Source organism: Amblyomma mixtum, chromosome 4 (assembly GCF_055824585.1).
Source record: "Amblyomma mixtum isolate Tamu chromosome 4, ASM5582458v1, whole genome shotgun sequence".
Lineage (NCBI taxonomy): Eukaryota > Metazoa > Arthropoda > Arachnida > Ixodida > Ixodidae > Amblyomma > Amblyomma mixtum.
Window position 1 is genome coordinate 32,160,467 of NC_143015.1, and position 21,012 is coordinate 32,181,478.

At 49.1% G+C, this 21,012-nt stretch overlaps 1 protein-coding gene across 1 annotated transcript in view; it reads right to left on the reverse strand.

The window, feature by feature from the left end:
- The window catches only part of LOC149346079 (uncharacterized), a 46,459-nt gene that overhangs the window by 16,512 nt on the left and 8,935 nt on the right, over positions 1 to 21,012 (reverse strand). Inside the window, exons 2-3 of the mRNA XM_089541247.1 lie at positions 17,840 to 17,934; positions 16,187 to 16,225 (exon numbers count right to left, since the gene is read on the reverse strand). Coding sequence (XP_089397373.1) covers positions 16,187 to 16,225; positions 17,840 to 17,934 — 134 coding nt within the window. The remainder of the gene's footprint in view (positions 1 to 16,186; positions 16,226 to 17,839; positions 17,935 to 21,012) is intronic.

The following is a 21,012-nucleotide window of genomic DNA, read 5'->3' on the forward strand; positions in this document are numbered from 1 at the left end:
ATGTGTGTGTGTATGTGTGTGTGTATGTGTGTGTATGTGTGTGTACGTGTGTGTGTGTGTGCATGTGTGTGTGTGCGTGTATGTGTGTGTGTGTGCGTGTGCGTGTGCGTGAGCGTGTGTGTGTGTGTGTGTGTGTGTGTGTGTGTGTGTGTGTGTGTGTGTGTGTGTGTGTGTGTGTGTGTGTGTGTGCGTGCGTGCGTGCGTGCGTTCGTGTGTGTGTGTGTGTGTGTGTGTAGAAGAGACTTTTGTCTATGGACAGTCTATAGACAATGATTAGACAAAAAGCAATATCTAGAGAAAGTCAACAGAGCCAATAAGAAGGCTAAAGACTGTCTATAGACCATTTTTATAAGGCTACATGCCCATTTCGTTGTTGTGGAGCGCATCAGTGATTTCAACTACGTTGTACCACGTCTCACTGAGAGTGGCCGATGCTCACGAAAGACGCAGGTGGTGCACATCGCTCAGCTCGAAAGATTCAACCCCCGAGATTCTGTTTAGCTCGCCGTGGGGGCGTCGTCTACGAAGCGGGCACTGTCACGTGCTTTTTGCCGACGATAAAGCTGAGAAGGATAGCCTTTATGGGGGGGGGGGGGGGGGGGGGTGTAGCGGTAAAGAAAATTAAAGAAAGCACTCGCTGGGGGCTCCTACTTGTCCAAGAGTCCAAGGCCTGGGCTTCACGGAAAGCTCTGTCTACCAGCCATGTTTGTCCAGCTGGTTGAGAAACTCGCCGATCGGCCCCCCATGCATGGGCTGGCCTTATGCTTCTTGGTGTGGAATATGGTTTCCTTCAGGGATAGGAGTGTCCTGTGCGGAGAGATCAGGATGGAAGTGAAATACGTCAAATACGAGGACAGGCTGCCAATGTGGCGTGACAAAGCGTGAAGTTATTTAAGTTATTTAAGGTTTGGAAGTTAAATAAATTATGCACATAATTCTCTTTCATTCCTTCTCTGGCGACTAGTACTGTACAAATCCGCGATTTCAACGTAGGTAGCCACATTTTGTCTAGGTTATTTTACGCACAGATATTTATGATAATCTTCTTGTACCTTTGTAAACAGAATAACCAGTATACAACACCTGAGGACAGAAAAACGTCGGGTGGCTTCTACTAGCAAGCTACTTACTATTCGCCAGGGCCGCCACCAAACTACATTGTGCTTGTGTGCACCATTACAGTAATTCTAAACCACCGTAGTGAATGCGCGACACCTAGCATAGAGTATCTTTTTTCATTTTGGTTAGGTTTACTGGAGGTTATCGTTTCAAAGCTACTCAGGCTATGAGGGACGCCGTAGTAAAGGGCTCCTCAAATTTCAACCACCTGGGGTTCTTTGACGTGCACCGACATCTCGCAGCACACGGGCCTCTAGAATATCGCCTTCATCGAAATTCAGCCGCTGCGGCCGAGATCGAACCCGCGTCTTTCGGGTCAGCAGCCGAGCGCCGTAACCTTGGTTTTCTTCCTTGAAATTCTGAATAGGTACGCATATTCCTGGCCAAGAATCCCGTAGGCCTTCTGTATGTTACCAAACAGTCATGATCGACAAGGATGCACTAAAAGTACCAGAAAATAATTTCTTTTCAAGCTCAGCGCAGGCGGCTCCTGAGCAACTACGTCAGCCGGCAAGGGGAGTCAAAGTCCCCTCACCTGGCGCGTTACTGCATTTCTTCTCGTTAGTGAAAACGTTCTATTACAGCGTTTCGTTGTAATGAATCTCCTCACCTTCGTATTGTTAGGGTGAGACGCGCGCTCAGCAATGATCAATCCCCCCTGGCACGGACCCCAAAGCCTCACGCTTCGTGCAACCTGTGAAGTCACTGAGTGGCATGCACGGTATAAAGAAGCCTCCAAACGCACTGCAACGCCTACCGAATGCTGCGCGTAGCCGAGAGGCGAACTGGCAACACAAAAGTTAACCGAACTCTCTCTAAATGTTGCAATTTACACGAGGCGTTAACGTTGTCGATATTTTTCCCGAGACAAGCTTCTTCACTTGTGCTGCACCTTTTGGGGGGTTTTTCGCAATCTTGTTTTCCGCTGTGTAACTAGCTCTTTCAAAAAATGTAATAAATCACCTATCTTTGATGCATGTCTAAAGGCAAGGACGTAGGTTTATTGCAGCTGTAAATGAGCTCTTAACTATTTAGATAATACGTCTAAGAAGGAATTAATTTTGTCAGAAAGGCGCTACGGATACTTCTGGCTCATGAAATTTAGCTAAGTCCCGAACAACCACATTTTCCGTCAGTGTTCTCATACGACTTATTTGCGTTACTTCCTAATTTTTTTCATGATCTTTCTCACATGGCAACAAGAACGGGACACGAGACAAAAAACTAACACAAACAAGCGCTTGTTTGTGTTAGTCTTTCGTTTCGTGCCCCGTTCTTGTTGCGCTGTGAGTAAAATCATGAATACCTACGAACTCGCCCAAATTTCGGCCTCACGGAAGTTTTTTTCAGCAGTTTTATGGTTAAGTTCTTGAGGCAAGGTTTATGATATTTAAATCTGAGACACCAAATGCATTTGTAGACCATGCAATACCAATGCATCAGTTACGTTCGTATCGAATAATGTCGACTTTATGAGGATTTTTCATCTACACTGCACCTAAACGAAGAAGCTAATTCCCATTCCTTTACAGAGAACTTTACGAAATAGATGAGAAATAAATCTTCTTTCGATGCAAGATAGTTCAGGCTAGATATAACGGTTACGGCGAAGAAATGGTGCAAACCTCACTCCAAATATTTGGTGGAAAAGAAGAGCACAGCGCAATTGATTCCAGTGCAGAAATTTTTTTTCGTATGGTCACGCACGACAAAACAAACACGCGCAGCGAGTACAACTTGGAAAATTTCTACTCTTTAGCGTTCATTCATCATGCTGAACTTAAGTGGTAAGTAAGAGCAAATTTCCGGTAGCTGCAAGGAACATCCCTCCTAGGCATTATTTTTTTCTTCGAAAGCTGCTTTCTCAGACCGTCACGTTAGACCAGCTTCATTCACTTTATATACTGACGAACATTTTGAAATGGCATCATACCGAGTACAAAATATTTATGAAATAGACAAATGAAACTGAATAATTGCTTCGCATCTGAAAACGCACCGCAATATATTCGTCCTTTTTTTCATTTAGCCGGTTTTTTACACGTACCTTGCCCGGAGCTGGAAATGTTCACTAAACAAAATAATGTACCATTTAGCATCTACATATTGTAACGAGGACAGGACCGGCACAGACCACAGTTTCTGCGAAGTTCAGCTCACAGCAGAGAACTCACAAGATGGCTGTCCGAACCACAGACACACACACTTCGTCTTCGTCCACCGACACACGCACACTTCGTCTTCATCGTCGGCGCGCTCCCATGAGCACGCGCCATTACCCCCTCCATCAAAGCGGTGGCCCGACGCCGGAAACGAACACGGACGGCAAAGGTAATGCTCGGTATAGATGGCGGAGGGCAGAGAACACAGAGAGCTGTTAAGCTGGTAAAGCGGCGGGTGGCAGCCTGTCATGGTAGGGCTTCATGCGCACCACGTGGACAGTATCGGTCGGATGGCGCCGACGTGGTAAGGAGACCAGGACAGCAGCTTGGGCATGTTGGTTATTCATTTGTGACGGAACAGCGCAAAACAACGGGACAAGAGACAAGCGCTGACTTACAACTGGTTTTTATTTCGAAGAAACACTGCTTCTTATACCTTCTTCCCCCTCAAAAAAACACAACAAATGCGTCACAACAATATCGTTCAAGCGTCCAAAAAAAAAAAAAAACACATGAGATAAATAATCACAGAGATTTATAATCACATTTTTAACATTTCAAATTCTTTCTTAGTCAAAGCAACAGACGGCGTGCTGACACAATCGTCGCGCAGACTCGCTATCGAAGCTGCCTCGATTATTTCCCTGACTAACTGGTCTTTGTGATTAGCCAAAGCTTTGCATTTCTGGAAAACAGGTGCACAACTTGTTGAAGGGCAATCTCTGCAATGAATTCCCAGGTTCCGGCAAGCTTGCTCGAAATTAGTTTTGTGTTCTAGTAGCCTTTCGTTCATGCACCTACCAGTCTGCCCTATGTATTGTTTACCACATGCCACTGGCAACGAATAAACAAGGCCTTCGGTGCACTCCACAAAGGGTGTTCGATGCTTTATCGTGCATCCCTGCTTCTTTTTGGTCGGGTCGGAATTGACTCGTCTGCACAGACTTTTGAGTTTGTTAGGAGCAGTCATCACTACATTCACGCCAGCTCTTCGACCTATGCTCTTCAGGCGATGAGAAACGTTGTGAATATACGGTATTGCTACTACCGGCCTCCTTTCGTTTTGTTTCTTTGCCTCATCTTGCTGCTCAGGCCTAGCCTGCATCAGGTGCTTTTTCATCTGCTTGGCAACAGAAACCAAAAGGTGCGAGGGGTAACCCGAGTTGCCAAGCCGTTCAGCCTGGCGAAGAAAGCTCACTTCCATTTTGTGAGCACATGATTTCCTCAAGGCATTTGTGAGGGACAAGTTCACAATAGCCCTCTTGGTCAACTTAGAGTGAGCTGATTGGAAGGGCATTGGCGCTTTCTCCCCTCTGGGCTCATAGGCCCAGCAGGCATGCCCTTTAGCGAACTCAAGTCTCAGGTCTAAAAACCTTAGTGGCCCTTGAGCAGGAAGCTCGTGCGTGACAATAAGTGGCTGCAAAGCCTGTGCAAAGCGACCCACCTCCTCCATTACTGTTTCTAACGTATTCGCGCGTTGGCCATCACAAAGAACCAGGTAGTCATCAACGTACCTAAATACCTTTTTTACGCTTGTACCAGCGAGGGTTTCGTTCAGGAACCTGTCTTTTCGCGCCAAGTACAAATCACTGAGTAGAGGCGCTATGCACGAGCCAATGCAAACACCGCGTTTCTGGAGATACACTTTTTCTTCCCAGACGACGTAAGTCGACCTGAGGTACACTGATAATAGTTCCAGGAACCCTCTAATAGACATTCCACAGGCGTTTTGGAATGCAACAGCACCATGCGTATCTATGCATTCTTCTACAGACACCATTAGCTCGTCATGCGGTATGGAATAGTACAGATCTTTTACATCAACTGAGCATGCGGCGAAGTCACTGCTAGAATTGTCATTTAAAAATCTGGCTATATCGTCCGAAGATTTCACCTGAAATGGGTCGTCAATTGTTAGTAGTTTTAATTTTGCTTGCAAGAAGACACCAAGAATCTTTTGCCAAGTCCCACCCTCAGAAATTATTGCCCTCAAGGGCCAGTCTGGTTTGTGAGTTTTTACAGTGAAAAACGCGTCCAAGTTAGACTTCTTGCAAGTTTTTATGCCTCGAAGGAGGCAGTCAAGTTTAAGTTCTTTGCAGAGCTTCATAGCAGTTAACTTTGCTTTCCTAACAGCTGATATCTTGTGCTCGTCAAAAACAGAGCTGATGGTTTCTAACGCCTTATCTTTGTACAGGTCCTTGGAAATCACAGCAAAGCCCCCCTCTTTGTCAGAGGTCAGTAACGCAAGGGAATTGTCTTTCAAGTACCTTACAGTACGTCCCACTGGCAGATTCCTCTCGCAGAGATGGTAGCGACCAACGACGTCGACTCCGTCTGAAATACACCTTGCACTTTCCAATTCAGGGCTCGCCTTGGCAACACGTCGCACCATGGCAAGAAGCTCCGGTGTTGTCTTCTTAGGTTGGATGGCAAACTTCGGTCCAAGGCTAAGCACCTCACGGACCGGTTGCGGCAAAACATCGACACCAAGCATGTGGATCTTGTTTTTATGGCTCTGTTCGGTCATGCCTCTTCTCCTTTCATTGTAGTCAGCGCGCAGCCTTGACAAAATGGAGCGCCACATGAACTCGCTCGTCCGGTCTATAACGCGGGACCAATCCCGCCATTGGCGCCAGTCAGTGAATAGACGCAGGCGAAGGCAATCCCGGTAGAGTTGGGCTTGATGGTTCCACTCTGATTTAAGAATCTTCAGGCATCTTCGGCCATGGCTCTCAGAAGGAGCATGCCCTCCAAAGAGAGCCATCACATCTGGTGGTAAAAACTTTTTCCGGATGCAAAACGACATGGTCCGTGCTCGGCACACGGCGTTGACGATGAGGGAAATGAGGGTTTGGAAGTCGAGAGTGAAACACTGAAAAGAGCCCGAGGTACTAGAAATGAAATTAGCCAGGACAGCAGCTTGGGCATGTTGGTTATTCATTTGTGACGGAACAGCGCAAAACAACGGGACAAGAGACAAGCGCTGACTTACAACTGGTTTTTATTTCGAAGAAACACTGCTTCTTATACCTTCTTCCCCCTCAAAAAAACACAACAAATGCGTCACAACAATATCGTTCAAGCGTCCAAAAAAAAAAACACATGAGATAAATAATCACAGAGATTTATAATCACATTTTTAACATTTCAAATTCTTTCTTAGTCAAAGCAACAGACGGCGTGCTGACACAATCGTCGCGCAGACTCGCTATCGAAGCTGCCTCGATTATTTCCCTGACTAACTGGTCTTTGTGATTAGCCAAAGCTTTGCATTTCTGGAAAACAGGTGCACAACTTGTTGAAGGGCAATCTCTGCAATGAATTCCCAGGTTCCGGCAAGCTTGCTCGAAATTAGTTTTGTGTTCTAGTAGCCTTTCGTTCATGCACCTACCAGTCTGCCCTATGTATTGTTTACCACATGCCACTGGCAACGAATAAACAAGGCCTTCGGTGCACTCCACAAAGGGTGTTCGATGCTTTATCGTGCATCCCTGCTTCTTTTTGGTCGGGTCGGAATTGACTCGTCTGCACAGACTTTTGAGTTTGTTAGGAGCAGTCATCACTACATTCACGCCAGCTCTTCGACCTATGCTCTTCAGGCGATGAGAAACGTTGTGAATATACGGTATTGCTACTACCGGCCTCCTTTCGTTTTGTTTCTTTGCCTCATCTTGCTGCTCAGGCCTAGCCTGCATCAGGTGCTTTTTCATCTGCTTGGCAACAGAAACCAAAAGGTGCGAGGGGTAACCCGAGTTGCCAAGCCGTTCAGCCTGGCGAAGAAAGCTCACTTCCATTTTGTGAGCACATGATTTCCTCAAGGCATTTGTGAGGGACAAGTTCACAATAGCCCTCTTGGTCAACTTAGAGTGAGCTGAAAGGAGGCCGGTAGTAGCAATACCGTATATTCACAACGTTTCTCATCGCCTGAAGAGCATAGGTCGAAGAGCTGGCGTGAATGTAGTGATGACTGCTCCTAACAAACTCAAAAGTCTGTGCAGACGAGTCAATTCCGACCCGACCAAAAAGAAGCAGGGATGCACGATAAAGCATCGAACACCCTTTGTGGAGTGCACCGAAGGCCTTGTTTATTCGTTGCCAGTGGCATGTGGTAAACAATACATAGGGCAGACTGGTAGGTGCATGAACGAAAGGCTACTAGAACACAAAACTAATTTCGAGCAAGCTTGCCGGAACCTGGGAATTCATTGCAGAGATTGCCCTTCAACAAGTTGTGCACCTGTTTTCCAGAAATGCAAAGCTTTGGCTAATCACAAAGACCAGTTAGTCAGGGAAATAATCGAGGCAGCTTCGATAGCGAGTCTGCGCGACGATTGTGTCAGCACGCCGTCTGTTGCTTTGACTAAGAAAGAATTTGAAATGTTAAAAATGTGATTATAAATCTCTGTGATTATTTATCTCATGTGTTTTTTTTTTGGACGCTTGAACGATATTGTTGTGACGCATTTGTTGTGTTTTTTTGAGGGGGAAGAAGGTATAAGAAGCAGTGTTTCTTCGAAATAAAAACCAGTTGTAAGTCAGCGCTTGTCTCTTGTCCCGTTGTTTTGCGCTGTTCCGTCACAAATGAATAACCAACATGCCCAAGCTGCTGTCCTGGCTAATTTCATTTCTAGTACCTCGGGCTCTTTTCAGTGTTTCACTCTCGACTTCCAAACCCTCATTTCCCTCATCGTCAACGCCGTGTGCCGAGCACGGACCATGTCGTTTTGCATCCGGAAAAAGTTTTTACCACCAGATGTGATGGCTCTCTTTGGAGGGCATGCTCCTTCTGAGAGCCATGGCCGAAGATGCCTGAAGATTCTTAAATCAGAGTGGAACCATCAAGCCCAACTCTACCGGGATTGCCTTCGCCTGCGTCTATTCACTGACTGGCGCCAATGGCGGGATTGGTCCCGCGTTATAGACCGGACGAGCGAGTTCATGTGGCGCTCCATTTTGTCAAGGCTGCGCGCTGACTACAATGAAAGGAGAAGAGGCATGACCGAACAGAGCCATAAAAACAAGATCCACATGCTTGGTGTCGATGTTTTGCCGCAACCGGTCCGTGAGGTGCTTAGCCTTGGACCGAAGTTTGCCATCCAACCTAAGAAGACAACACCGGAGCTTCTTGCCATGGTGCGACGTGTTGCCAAGGTGAGCCCTGAATTGGAAAGTGCAAGGTGTATTTCAGACGGAGTCGACGTCGTTGGTCGCTACCATCTCTGCGAGAGGAATCTGCCAGTGGGACGTACTGTAAGGTACTTGAAAGACAATTCCCTTGCGTTACTGACCTCTGACAAAGAGGGGGGCTTTGCTGTGATTTCCAAGGACCTGTACAAAGATAAGGCGTTAGAAACCATCAGCTCTGTTTTTGACGAGCACAAGATATCAGCTGTTAGGAAAGCAAAGTTAACTGCTATGAAGCTCTGCAAAGAACTTAAACTTGACTGCCTCCTTCGAGGCATAAAAACTTGCAAGAAGTCTAACTTGGACGCGTTTTTCACTGTAAAAACTCACAAACCAGACTGGCCCTTGAGGGCAATAATTTCTGAGGGTGGGACTTGGCAAAAGATTCTTGGTGTCTTCTTGCAAGCAAAATTAAAACTACTAACAATTGACGACCCATTTCAGGTGAAATCTTCGGACGATATAGCCAGATTTTTAAATGACAATTCTAGCAGTGACTTCGCCGCATGCTCAGTTGATGTAAAAGATCTGTACTATTCCATACCGCATGACGAGCTAATGGTGTCTGTAGAAGAATGCATAGATACGCATGGTGCTGTTGCATTCCAAAACGCCTGTGGAATGTCTATTAGAGGGTTCCTGGAACTATTATCAGTGTACCTCAGGTCGACTTACGTCGTCTGGGAAGAAAAAGTGTATCTCCAGAAACGCGGTGTTTGCATTGGCTCGTGCATAGCGCCTCTACTCAGTGATTTGTACTTGGCGCGAAAAGACAGGTTCCTGAACGAAACCCTCGCTGGTACAAGCGTAAAAAAGGTATTTAGGTACGTTGATGACTACCTGGTTCTTTGTGATGGCCAACGCGCGAATACGTTAGAAACAGTAATGGAGGAGGTGGGTCGCTTTGCACAGGCTTTGCAGCCACTTATTGTCACGCACGAGCTTCCTGCTCAAGGGTCACTAAGGTTTTTAGACCTGAGACTTGAGTTCGCTAAAGGGCATGCCTGCTGGGCCTATGAGCCCAGAGGGGAGAAAGCGCCAATGCCCTTCCAATCAGCTCACTCTAAGTTGACCAAGAGGGCTATTGTGAACTTGTCCCTCACAAATGCCTTGAGGAAATCATGTGCTCACAAAATGGAAGTGAGCTTTCTTCGCCAGGCTGAACGGCTTGGCAACTCGGGTTACCCCTCGCACCTTTTGGTTTCTGTTGCCAAGCAGATGAAAAAGCACCTGATGCAGGCTAGGCCTGAGCAGCAAGATGAGGCAAAGAAACAAAACGAAAGGAGGCCGGTAGTAGCAATACCGTATATTCACAACGTTTCTCATCGCCTGAAGAGCATAGGTCGAAGAGCTGGCGTGAATGTAGTGATGACTGCTCCTAACAAACTCAAAAGTCTGTGCAGACGAGTCAATTCCGACCCGACCAAAAAGAAGCAGGGATGCACGATAAAGCATCGAACACCCTTTGTGGAGTGCACCGAAGGCCTTGTTTATTCGTTGCCAGTGGCATGTGGTAAACAATACATAGGGCAGACTGGTAGGTGCATGAACGAAAGGCTACTAGAACACAAAACTAATTTCGAGCAAGCTTGCCGGAACCTGGGAATTCATTGCAGAGATTGCCCTTCAACAAGTTGTGCACCTGTTTTCCAGAAATGCAAAGCTTTGGCTAATCACAAAGACCAGTTAGTCAGGGAAATAATCGAGGCAGCTTCGATAGCGAGTCTGCGCGACGATTGTGTCAGCACGCCGTCTGTTGCTTTGACTAAGAAAGAATTTGAAATGTTAAAAATGTGATTATAAATCTCTGTGATTATTTATCTCATGTGTTTTTTTTTTTGGACGCTTGAACGATATTGTTGTGACGCATTTGTTGTGTTTTTTTGAGGGGGAAGAAGGTATAAGAAGCAGTGTTTCTTCGAAATAAAAACCAGTTGTAAGTCAGCGCTTGTCTCTTGTCCCGTTGTTTTGCGCTGTTCCGTCACAAGTGGTAAGGAGGTTGTGTCCCGCGGAGCAACTTCGTATGTGACATCACTTACACGACGAACCACCTCGTACGGACCGAAGTAGCGTCGGAGGAGCTTTTCGGAGAGTCCGCGGCGGCGCACAGGTGTCCATACTCACACAGAATCGCCGGGCTCGTACCGAACGTATCGGTGTCGGAGGTAGTAGCGACCAGCGTCGAGTTGTTGCTGATGTCGAATCCGGCACCTTGCGAGTTGGCGGGCTTCTTCAGCCCGCTTGACGAATGTGTCAACGTCAGCGTAGGGGGCCGATGTCTCCGTCGTTGTGAGCAGCGGGTAGCATAGCATCCAGCATGGTAGTGACACACCGTCCGTAGACCAGCTGGAAAGGTGTAAGACGGGTAGTCTCCTGTTCTGCCGTATTGTAGGCGAAGGTTGCATAAGGAAGAACTTCGTCCCACGTGCGATGCTCAACGTCGACATACATAGCAAGCATATCTGCAAGCGTCCGGTTGAGGCGTTCAGTCAAGCCGTTTATTTGGGGATGATAGGCTGTTGTCTTCCGGTGACTGGTGTGGGTAAGTTCGAAGAGAGATTGCATTAATGCCGCCGTAAAGGCGGTTCCACGGTCTGTGATGACGACTGATGGCGCACCGTGACGCAAGACGATGGATGTCATAAAAAACTGAGCCACTTCTGCAGCACTAGCGTGGGGGAGCGCCTGTGTCTCGGCGTACCGCGTTAAGTAGTCCATCACCACAACAATCCATTTGTTCCCAGAGGAAGACAATGGAAATAGGCCCAGCAAGTCCATGCCCACTTGTTGGAAAGGTGTTGTAGGCGGTGGGATGGGCTGGAGAAGTCCTGCGGGTTTAACTGGTGGTGTCTTTCGTCGCTGGCAGTCACGGCAGGTCCTTACATATTGCTGGACTGATGAGAGCAACTTTGGCCAGTAATACTTCGCACGAATGCGGGCAAACATCCGCGTAACACTCAAATGACCAGCCGATGGCTCGTCGTGGCAGGTGTGCAAGATTTCTGGACGGAGTTCGGATGGTACAACCAGAAGAAAGGTTTCAGTGTTATGCGCGCAGTTCCTCTTGTAAAGGACGCCATCTCGGAGACTGTAGGAACCCAAACCTCGAACGAAAAGCCGCGGAACAGCGACGTTAAGGCCCTCCAGATGCTCGATGAGCGGACGCAACTCTGAGTCAGCCCGTTGACGCCGGGCCATATCGGACGACGTGACGAGAGCAAAAAACGGGAAGTCGTCCTCCGTTTCGGCCGGAGCAACGTCGGCAGGTGCACGGGACAAACAATCGACGTCATTGTGCTTACGGCCGGACTTGTACACTACGGTGATGTCGTATTCCTGGAGCCGAAGGCTCCATCTCGCAAGCAGTCCCGAAGGGTCTTTGAGTTTGGCTAGCCAGCATAACGAATGATGGTCACTTACAGCTCGAAACGGGCGACCATAGAGATATGGTCAGAACTTGCTAATCGCCCACACTACCGCAAGGCATTCCTTCTCTGTGTTAGAGTAGTTTGCCTCTGCTTTCGAGAGAGAGCGGCTGGCGTACGCTATGACTTTCTCGTTGCCGTCCTGCCACTGAACGAGAATAGCGCCGAGGCCAACATTGCTGGCGTCAGTATGAATTTCAGTGGAAGCTCGTTCATCAAAATGGGCGAGTATTGGGACAGTTTGTAGGCGGCTGCGTAGCTCGTTGAAGGCAGCTTCCTGATCATCGTGCCACACAAAAGATACATTGTCTCTAGTAAGCATTGTAAGGGGCTCGGCAATTCTGGAAAAGTTTTCAACGAAACGTCTGTAGTAGGCACAGAGGCCCAGAAACCTACGAACGGACTTTTTGTCGGTTGGGCGCGGGAACTGTGCCACAGCGGCAGTCTTCTCCGGGTCAGGACGGACTTCGTCAGCGCTTATCACGTGACCAAGAAAACTGAGTTCTTCGAAACCAAAGTGACACTTTTGTGGCTTTATCGTCAACTGTGCCGAACGGAGCGCCTGTAACACCATTCGCAGCCGGTTGAGATGTTCCTCGAAGCTAGGAGCAAAAATGACGACATCATCAAGGTACATTAGGCATGTCTGCCATTTCAGCCCAGAAAGAACGGTGTCCATCATGCGTTGGAAGGTTGCTCGCGCAGAACAGAGTCCAAAGGGTAGCACTTTGAATTCATAAAGGCCGTCAGGTGTCACGAACGCTGTCTTCTCTCTGTCCCTTTCGTCCACTTCGATCTGCCAGTAGCCATTCTTAAGGTCGAGTGAAGAAAAATATTTAGCGTCACGCAGTCGATCCAAGGCGTCGTCGATGCGTGGAAGGGGGTAAACGTCACGTTTCGTGACAGGATTCAACTTCCGATAATCGACGCAGAATCGCAAGGTGTTATCTTTTTTCTTCACCAATACCACAGGCGAAGCCCAGGGGCTCGTGGACGGCTGGACTACGTCGTCTGCAAGCATTTCTTGCACTTGGGATCGTATAGCCTCCCGTTCCATCGGCGACACTCTGTACTGGTGTTGGGATATGGGGCTAGTCTCCTCGTTGACGATGATGCGGTGTTTGGCTACCGGGGTGCGCCCTACCTTTGATGTCGTGGCGAAGCACTCTGCGAAATCGCGAAGGAGCTCTAACAAGCGCTGCTTCTGACCCACCGACAAGCCGGGATTAATGTCCACGGTAGACAGAACGGCTGCTGCATCGCGTCCGTCCGGTGACGGTAACTCCAGAGCACATATTTATGCGTGCTCAACGAAGTCGGTAACGTATGCGACGGCCGTTCCTTTCGCAATGGGCTGGAACTCGGTTCCGAAGTTGGTGATCAAGAGTGTCGCAGAGCGATCCCTTAAGCGAACGGCTTGTTCGCTTAAGGGATCGCTCTGCGACCCCTTAATCTGCGCTGCAAGAGGGCTTCTCTTGCAGCGCAGATTCCTTTATCTAGTAGAAGGCTGCCGTTTCTCTGCCATAACGTCTCGATCACCGGGCGAGTCACTGTGCACGGGGAACATCATGCTGCACCGCGGAGGCACCGTCACGCCATCAGCAGCAATACGCAGGGCGGGCATCCTGGAGTCGTCTGGGTCGGCTCGTTCAATTGCTTGCGTCGGCGAAAACGTCACGCGCGGCTCTTTTAAATTGATAACGGCGCCGTTAGCCTGTAAAAAGTCCAGGCCGAGAATGAAATCGCGCGAACAGTGAGGTAGAACAACAAAGTCACAAACGTAAACAAATCCGTCGATTGTAACTCTCCCCGTACACCGGCCAACAGGGGTGATAAGGTGCCCACCAGCTGTGCGAATCTGAGGCCCAGTCCACGCGGTTAAAACTTTCCTCAGTTCCTTTGCTAGCTCGTTGCTCATGACCAAATAGTCCGCTCCAGTATCAACCAATGCCGTAACTGCTAAATCGTCGATATCGACCGGTAAGTCCGAAGCTGCACATCCTTTGTGATCGTCACGTGTCCTCGTTTGATAGTCGTCGTCTGGTCGGGAACGCGATGGAGGATGTTCGGCTGTTCGCTCGTCAGCGGCCTTTCCTCCGCAGGCCGCTGGGTCTAGTTTCCCCGGCGAGGACTCGGTGAGCGGCTGAAACGGCTTGTCGAAGGACGGGGACTCGGCGAACGATAGCGGGTAGAGGTTGGTGGGCGGTAGTCAGGGCGAGGGAAATCAGTGTGATCCCGGCGCGTTGACAGGTGCTCCTCAATTTCGCGGGGCCGTTCGCCATTGAGCGGAGAGGGGACTCGCGGATGAAATCCACGAATTCCAGCTCGGCGATAAGGGCACCTCCGCAAGATATGGCCAGCCTCACCACAGTGGTAACAAAGGGCCCGCTGGTCAGGTGCCCGCCACACGTCCGTCTTCCGCAGCCTCGCTTCGGCCAACACAGGGACAGGCGGGGACCGCGGCTGGAAAGCAGGTGGGCTTACGCTCCAAGGGGTGAGGTCGCAGTTCTGCCGGAGTACCGACGCGTACGTCTGGCGCGGGGGCGTCGGTGTAAGGACAGCAGGGGCAACAGGTTCAGGGACCGCCTGCTGCACTTCCTCTCGGATAATTTGTGCTAACGACGGACACTGCGGCTGCGACTGGGCAGAGAGGTGCATTTTGTGCAGCTCTTCTTTGACGATAGATCGAACCAGCTCCCGCAGGGTGTCAGCAGAGTCGCTGGCGGCTGGCGCAAAGTCGGCAGTAGATACGGTGTTCACGGCCCGATTGTAGTAGCGGGCGCGTTGTTGCAGGGTCTTTTCGACGGTAGTGGCCTCCGATAGAAACTCCGAAGTGGTGTTAGGTGGGTTTCGCACAAGCCCAGCGAACAGTTCTTCTTTTATGCCGCGCATCAGGTGGCGCACTTTCTTGTCCTCGGCCATGTTTGCATCCGCCCTTCTGAACAGTCGTGTCATGTCCTCATAATACATTGCGACGCTCTCATTAGGTCGCTGGTTCCTTGACTGCAGTGCCGACTCAGCTCGTTCCCGACGGTCGGTGTTGACGTAGGTCGCCAGCAACTGGCTACGGAACCGTTCCCAAGAAGGAAACGTTGTCTCGTGGTTCTCGTACCACGTCCGCGCCGAGTCGTTATGGGCGAAGTAAACATTGTGCAGCTTCCGCTCCGCATCCCAGCCGTTGTACCTGGCAACGCGCTCGAACTGGTCAAGCCAGTCCTCCGCGTCCTCAAACACTTCGCTATGGAATGTCGGCGGCGTTCGCGGCTGGAGGACCAGGAAATGAGCAGCTGAGTTTCCGTTGTCAGCCATAGCTGCCGCGTCTCCGTTGTTAGCCATAGGTGCCGCGTCAGTCCTGCGCGTCGCGGCTGGAGCCCTGGTCTTAGGGAATAACGGGCCGAACTCTGGTGACTGACCTTGGAGTCGGCGGCTCGCACTGCGATGAACCGGAGTCAAATCCGTGTTCATAGACAGCCTTCGGGGCACGTAGATGTTGGAAAGTACCCAGCACCTCCACCAAAAATGTAATGAGGACAGGACCGGCACACACCACAGTTTCTGGGAAGTTCAGCTCACAGCAGAGAACTCACAAGATGGCTGTCCGAACCACACACACACACACTTTGTCTTCGTCCACCGACACACGCACACTTCGTCTTCATCGTTGGCGCGCTCCCATGAGCACGCGCCAATATTCTCTGGTCTTTAAAATATTCTGTTTTATTAGTAGATAACGTTTTTCTACATCCATTGTGAGGGTGCATATTCTCAAACGTCAATTAAACTGGTAACATGACAACGATAAGCGTCCGGTAGCCCAGCAATGGAGTAACCGTTACCCCGTCCCCTGTACATGTTATTGAGACTTCTTTCAACCGCAAAGACAACAGCGGGGAATTGTTTCGTTACTAGATTGCACAGCACGGCACATTTATAGTTTGCATATATTCTAGGTATATAATAGTTATACAGTACACTATATAATATACCTTTATAATTTCTTACAGCTATAGAGTGCTATGTTTACAAACTGGAAAATAAATAAATCGTAAACTACGGGCGATAACGTCTCGAAGCGACGCACGGGCTATGCAGGAGGTCTGAGTGGAGGAACACAGGTTAATTGAGTCCGCCTGGGGATTCATTATCTTTCACTGACAACACACAACTCACGGACGCTTTAGAATTCCCCTCCATCGAATTACCGCCGCCACGGCATGTTGTAAAGGAACAGAAACAGAATATGAGATGTCTTTTTCTTTGCGCTAGCGATGAGCAAGATTCGATTATTTTACTTACTTTGCTGATGCCACACATATTCTCTTTGCCTTGAAGGCACTGCAGAAGGCAAGAAAAGCAAGTGAGATGCCAATGTTATTAAACGCATAGACTTGGAAGTTGATTTGATTTCAATTAATTGGCATCTTTTTAAAATCACTTCCGCTTTGTTTGCTGCAAGTGGTAAGTAACTCTTACGTGTCTTAGAGATTGAATTAGCTTGGTACTGTCAAACTGCTTTGGGTCCTGTCGGGTGTGTCCGGGAAGTAATAGAATTACTTTTTTTAGGGCCATGCTATCGGTCCTACTGCGCTCGGATTGGTTGGGACTGCCTAGCGCAGTCTGCTCCAAGCTCTGGGAACGTCACGATCGCTGTTTCTGTGCACCTGCTGATAGCGCGTGTGTCACAACGTGCGATGGCATCCGCACGCGTAAGGCAACAGTAAGGCAACAGTAAGGCAACAGTACGGGTTATCAAATTATGAGCTAGACTAGATAACAGTCTTGCGGACACCTACCAAGTGCTTAAACAAGCCAACAGGAAGTCTTCGTTGCGAAATTCTTAAGTTTCAATGTGGTTGAAGTCGTTTAAAGTGGGCCGGGAAGACATCGATGATGAATCCCGCTCTCGACGGCCATCAACGACAAAAAGTGACGAAAGTGTGTCTTGTATTCGTGATCTTTTGAACACCTACCGTCGAATGAGTGTGCAGACGATAGCAGAGACTCTGAATATTCTAAAAATTGCCATGTATGGCATCAAAAGTACGTGGATGCGCTCGAGAGATTGACAAAAAGGGCCGTCCGAGAGCCAAAGATATCGCCGATACCTGGCAGTTGCACCACGACAATGCTCCCATCCATAATTTTCTGTAAACCAAACCACCAAATAATACAGTTGCGAAAAAAGCACTCGTCCTTCCTGTTGTCTTCTTTCTGCTTCTAAGTTTTGTTTGCGCCCCCATTTTAATCATGCACACTTCTGCGCGCTTACGGGAGCTCCTGCCTAAGCACAACTTGGTCACGAGGCCCTAGCCACCCTTTGGTGAGAATAGAAGCTTGGGCGATTCACCTGCCCCATAGCGCAAAACAGACACAGACACAGGGAGACAAACAGGACAGGTGCTAAGTACTGTAGCGCCCTTCTTGTTTGTCTCCCTGTGTCCGCGTCTGCATAACCCCCTTTAGTCCTGACCTGGCTCTGGCACTAGGCTGCATGGTTTGCTTCTAGCTTCCATAGTGGAGCCCTTGTGGCTTTACTAAAGATCAAAACGTGTTGGAAGGTACGAAGACCCCTAGTCCTTGCCTTTAACGACCATTTAAGCTTCAGGGAAGCTGTAAGGGCTCCACTGTACGAGCTAGAAGCAAACCATGCAGCCTGGTTACTTTTCACAAAGACAGTACCTGTATTTTCAAGTATGACTCTCATACACCCTGATTGATCTCATTGCTTGCAGTCAGAGGAAGAATACTTTTCTCGATAGTGTAACCAGCTCAAGGGCAACGGAGATTGGGCCGCTTTGATTGCTCCTGTCATAGGACTAGAGATCACCTCAAAATATCCTACAAGAATTTAATGCTTCTTTATATACGCGTGTAATGCAAAGACATCTTCATCTTCTCCTCGGAAAAAAAAAACTACTGCAAAACAGTCGCTCGGCGACTGCATCATACCTCTTTAATGCCGATTACGTCAAGTATGGTGGCTACTCTGCAATCTCCCTCAGAAGTAGCATTTGCCTCCATGCTCGGGTCACTCGCCGCCGACACTGCGTAAGGCGGAAACAATGAAACAGAATTCTTAGTCCAGAACTTATTAATCGGCTTAAACAAGCTTGCGAGAAATTACTCATATTTTAGTGCTGAAAGCACGTTTGCCCGCGCCAATCTTTAATGTTCAGCAGATTGCAGAAGCATACATTTCTTGCATAGCCTTGGATTCTTGAGCTCATTACGGGGTGATTTCTTCCTTTGCGTAATGGCATTCAAATGCATGTAATATTCGCATGCCAGCTAGCACGTCATTTCTGCATTACTATTTGCGTTCGCCGTTCAATTTTTGATACAAGTTTTATTGCGTTCCTTTGACACAACCTTGAACTATTCCAACAAGTGGGGAACGCCAATCAGTGCGCACACAACTCCCTTTGTGTGCAGCCGAGTGCTTAATGTCATCGTGCTTTAAAAGCGGTCTCATTGACCGGCCAAATAAGAGGAACCACTGCTCCCAGAAAACCACGGGCCTTTCATCTCAAGCTCTTAGATTAAATGCAGCAGTGTAAAACCATTACTCTCTTCATGCAAAAGTGAAGCCTGTATTGCTTAGGTTATCACTTGTTTCCGTAATGTGAAAAACCTTACAGTTCTCGAAATATTTTAAAGCGCGTCTTTTACAAGCTACCGGGGCTAGCGATTAAACACTTTTCTATTACGACAGATTGGGACGTAATCAAAGTGAGCAGTTAGGGGAGAGTGGGCAAAATGTGACAGATTTTGAAATCATTCCGTTTTTTAACCCAATAGCTTTAGGATTCTTATCCTGCAGAAAATCCGTCGTCGGAGTTGTCAGCTGCCACCCAGGTGGCATGACCTTGTGGACTCATCACAACCTGTTGTGGAGGTGTAGGTTGCGCAACCACGGGACGAACCACGAAAAAAAGACAGACACACACAAGCGCACTACCAAATACATCCCTTAACTCCCTTAACTTATACATCCCTTGCGCCACCGGGGTGGTATATTCCTTCCCTCTTTCATGTGGTAAGACCTACATCGGGCATACAGGGCGGTGCATAAACGAGCGACTCAGGGAGCATGCGAATAAAGTTAAGAACCGCACAGACAAAGGGGCACACCTTGTGTCCCATCTTAGTTCTTGCCGCAATGGCGCACCGCGACTTGACGAGACCGCGATACTAGCAAAAAGCAAAAATGAACACGCGCGACTGGCTTTGGAAGCTTTCCACATAAAGGAAAACGAAGTAGACTGTATCTGTGATATGCACCCTGGCCAATCCCCCGCCGTGGGTATGTGCCATTCAGCCCGAGGACATCATCATCATCATCATTAGGTCCGTGGTGGTGGTGAAAACTTTTAATTACTGAAATAGAGTTTGGGAGCCACAGAGTGGCCCCGCTACATGGTCGGCGTCCCTAGTCCGGAACACCGCATGACAATGCCCCGTCTCTAGCCCGTTTCACCAGAGCCCTTTGGGACTCAAGCGAGGAGCAGTTGAGAAGGCCAGTCTCCCATGCCTCTCTGGAAGGGGTAGGGGAAGGGGGGAGGTGGGGATTTTGAGTACATGCCCACACCATGTGGAAGATATCACAGGTCTCCCCACAGTGTGGGCATCGCCCATCCGTGTTAGGGTCGTAATGCTTTAAGATTGCAGGACAGAGTAGAGTACCTGTCTGCAGGCGCCTTAAAATTCGCTCCTCCGTCTTACTCAGCCCCTTTGCAGGGGCCGGGAAAAGGCGGTGGATGTTGCTATAATGTGTTATAATTTCCTTGAATCGCAGCAGCGGCTGGTTAGTCTCCGAGCCAGAAGAGCTGGGATGAGGAGCCCGGTGAGTAAGCGCTCGGGCAGTCGCGTCAGCGGCCTCATTACCTCGTAAGCCCTGGTGGCCAGGAGCCCAAATGATTCTTTTGGGTGTTGGATCAGTGGCAGTCCGTCTTAGAATACAAGCTGCTAAGGGGGAGATCTCCCCTGCCAAGTAATGATCACATGCTTTTCAGGAGTCCGTAATGATGATTCTCGAATTGGCCTGGGCGGCAGCAAGCGCTATCGCTACTTCCTCGGCTCGCATTGAATTCGGGGCTCGAAAAGAGAGTCCATCAACGTGCATTTCATGGTGAACGACAGCGGCCGTGTAAAATCCCGTGGGCGATGGGCCTGCTACGTCTACATAATATAAACCAGGTCGGGAGCCGTGTTGTCTCTCAAGAGCCCGAGCCCGCGCTTGTCGCCTGTTTACGTGCATGTCGGTGTCCATGTTACGGGGGAGCGGGGAGACCCAGAGCATATGGCGCCACAGTACTGGGATACGCTCCGCCTCCTCTGGAGTGCAGTCGTGTTGGATGTGTAAGCGGTTTAGCAGGCGGCGCCCAGGGGCCGTCTGCATGAGCCGAGTGTATTGGTTCACGAGGTGGGCCTCCCGCAGCTCCTGGTAGGAGTTTAGCACCCCCAATGCCTTGAGTTTGGCATTAGAGGTAGCCACCGGGAGATCCAGGGCTCGCTTAGTTGCCTTGCGGATGACGGCGTCTATTCGCGCCTCGTCTTGCTTAGTAGGGCGGAGATATGGCACGGCGTAGAGGATCCGGCTAGTCACGAAGGCATAGACCAGCCGAAGCGCGTCCCTGCCCCGCAGACCGCCCCGCTTGTTGGAAACGCGGCGGATCATGCGCCCTACCTGTTCGCCTACTCTCTTGAGTTTCAGAATGGTGGAGTCCGGTCTGAGTCTGTGGTGAATGAAAAGGCCCAGAATACGGAGCTCCTCCACCTCTCTAATAGGACCTCCTGACAGAGAGATGTGAATTGCTGTCCTATCCTTTGGGTTCGCTCTGACATGCAAAAGCTCTGATTTCGCTGGAGCACATTGGAGCCCACAGTCAGTGGCTCTGTACCTGCCTGAAATCAATTTTTTGCGTTCGCGTCTGCGTTAACAACCCTTGGCATGACTATTGTTGCGTTTGACTAGATTACGTTTGAGCATGCGTGGTCAGGTGTATAAGTATGCGTTCCCAAGAAGAAGTAAACAGTTGTTAGTTCGCTTCTGTGTGTCTCTGTGTCTTTTCTTCGTGGTTATTCCCGTGGTTGCGCAACCTACACCTTCACAACATCATGTA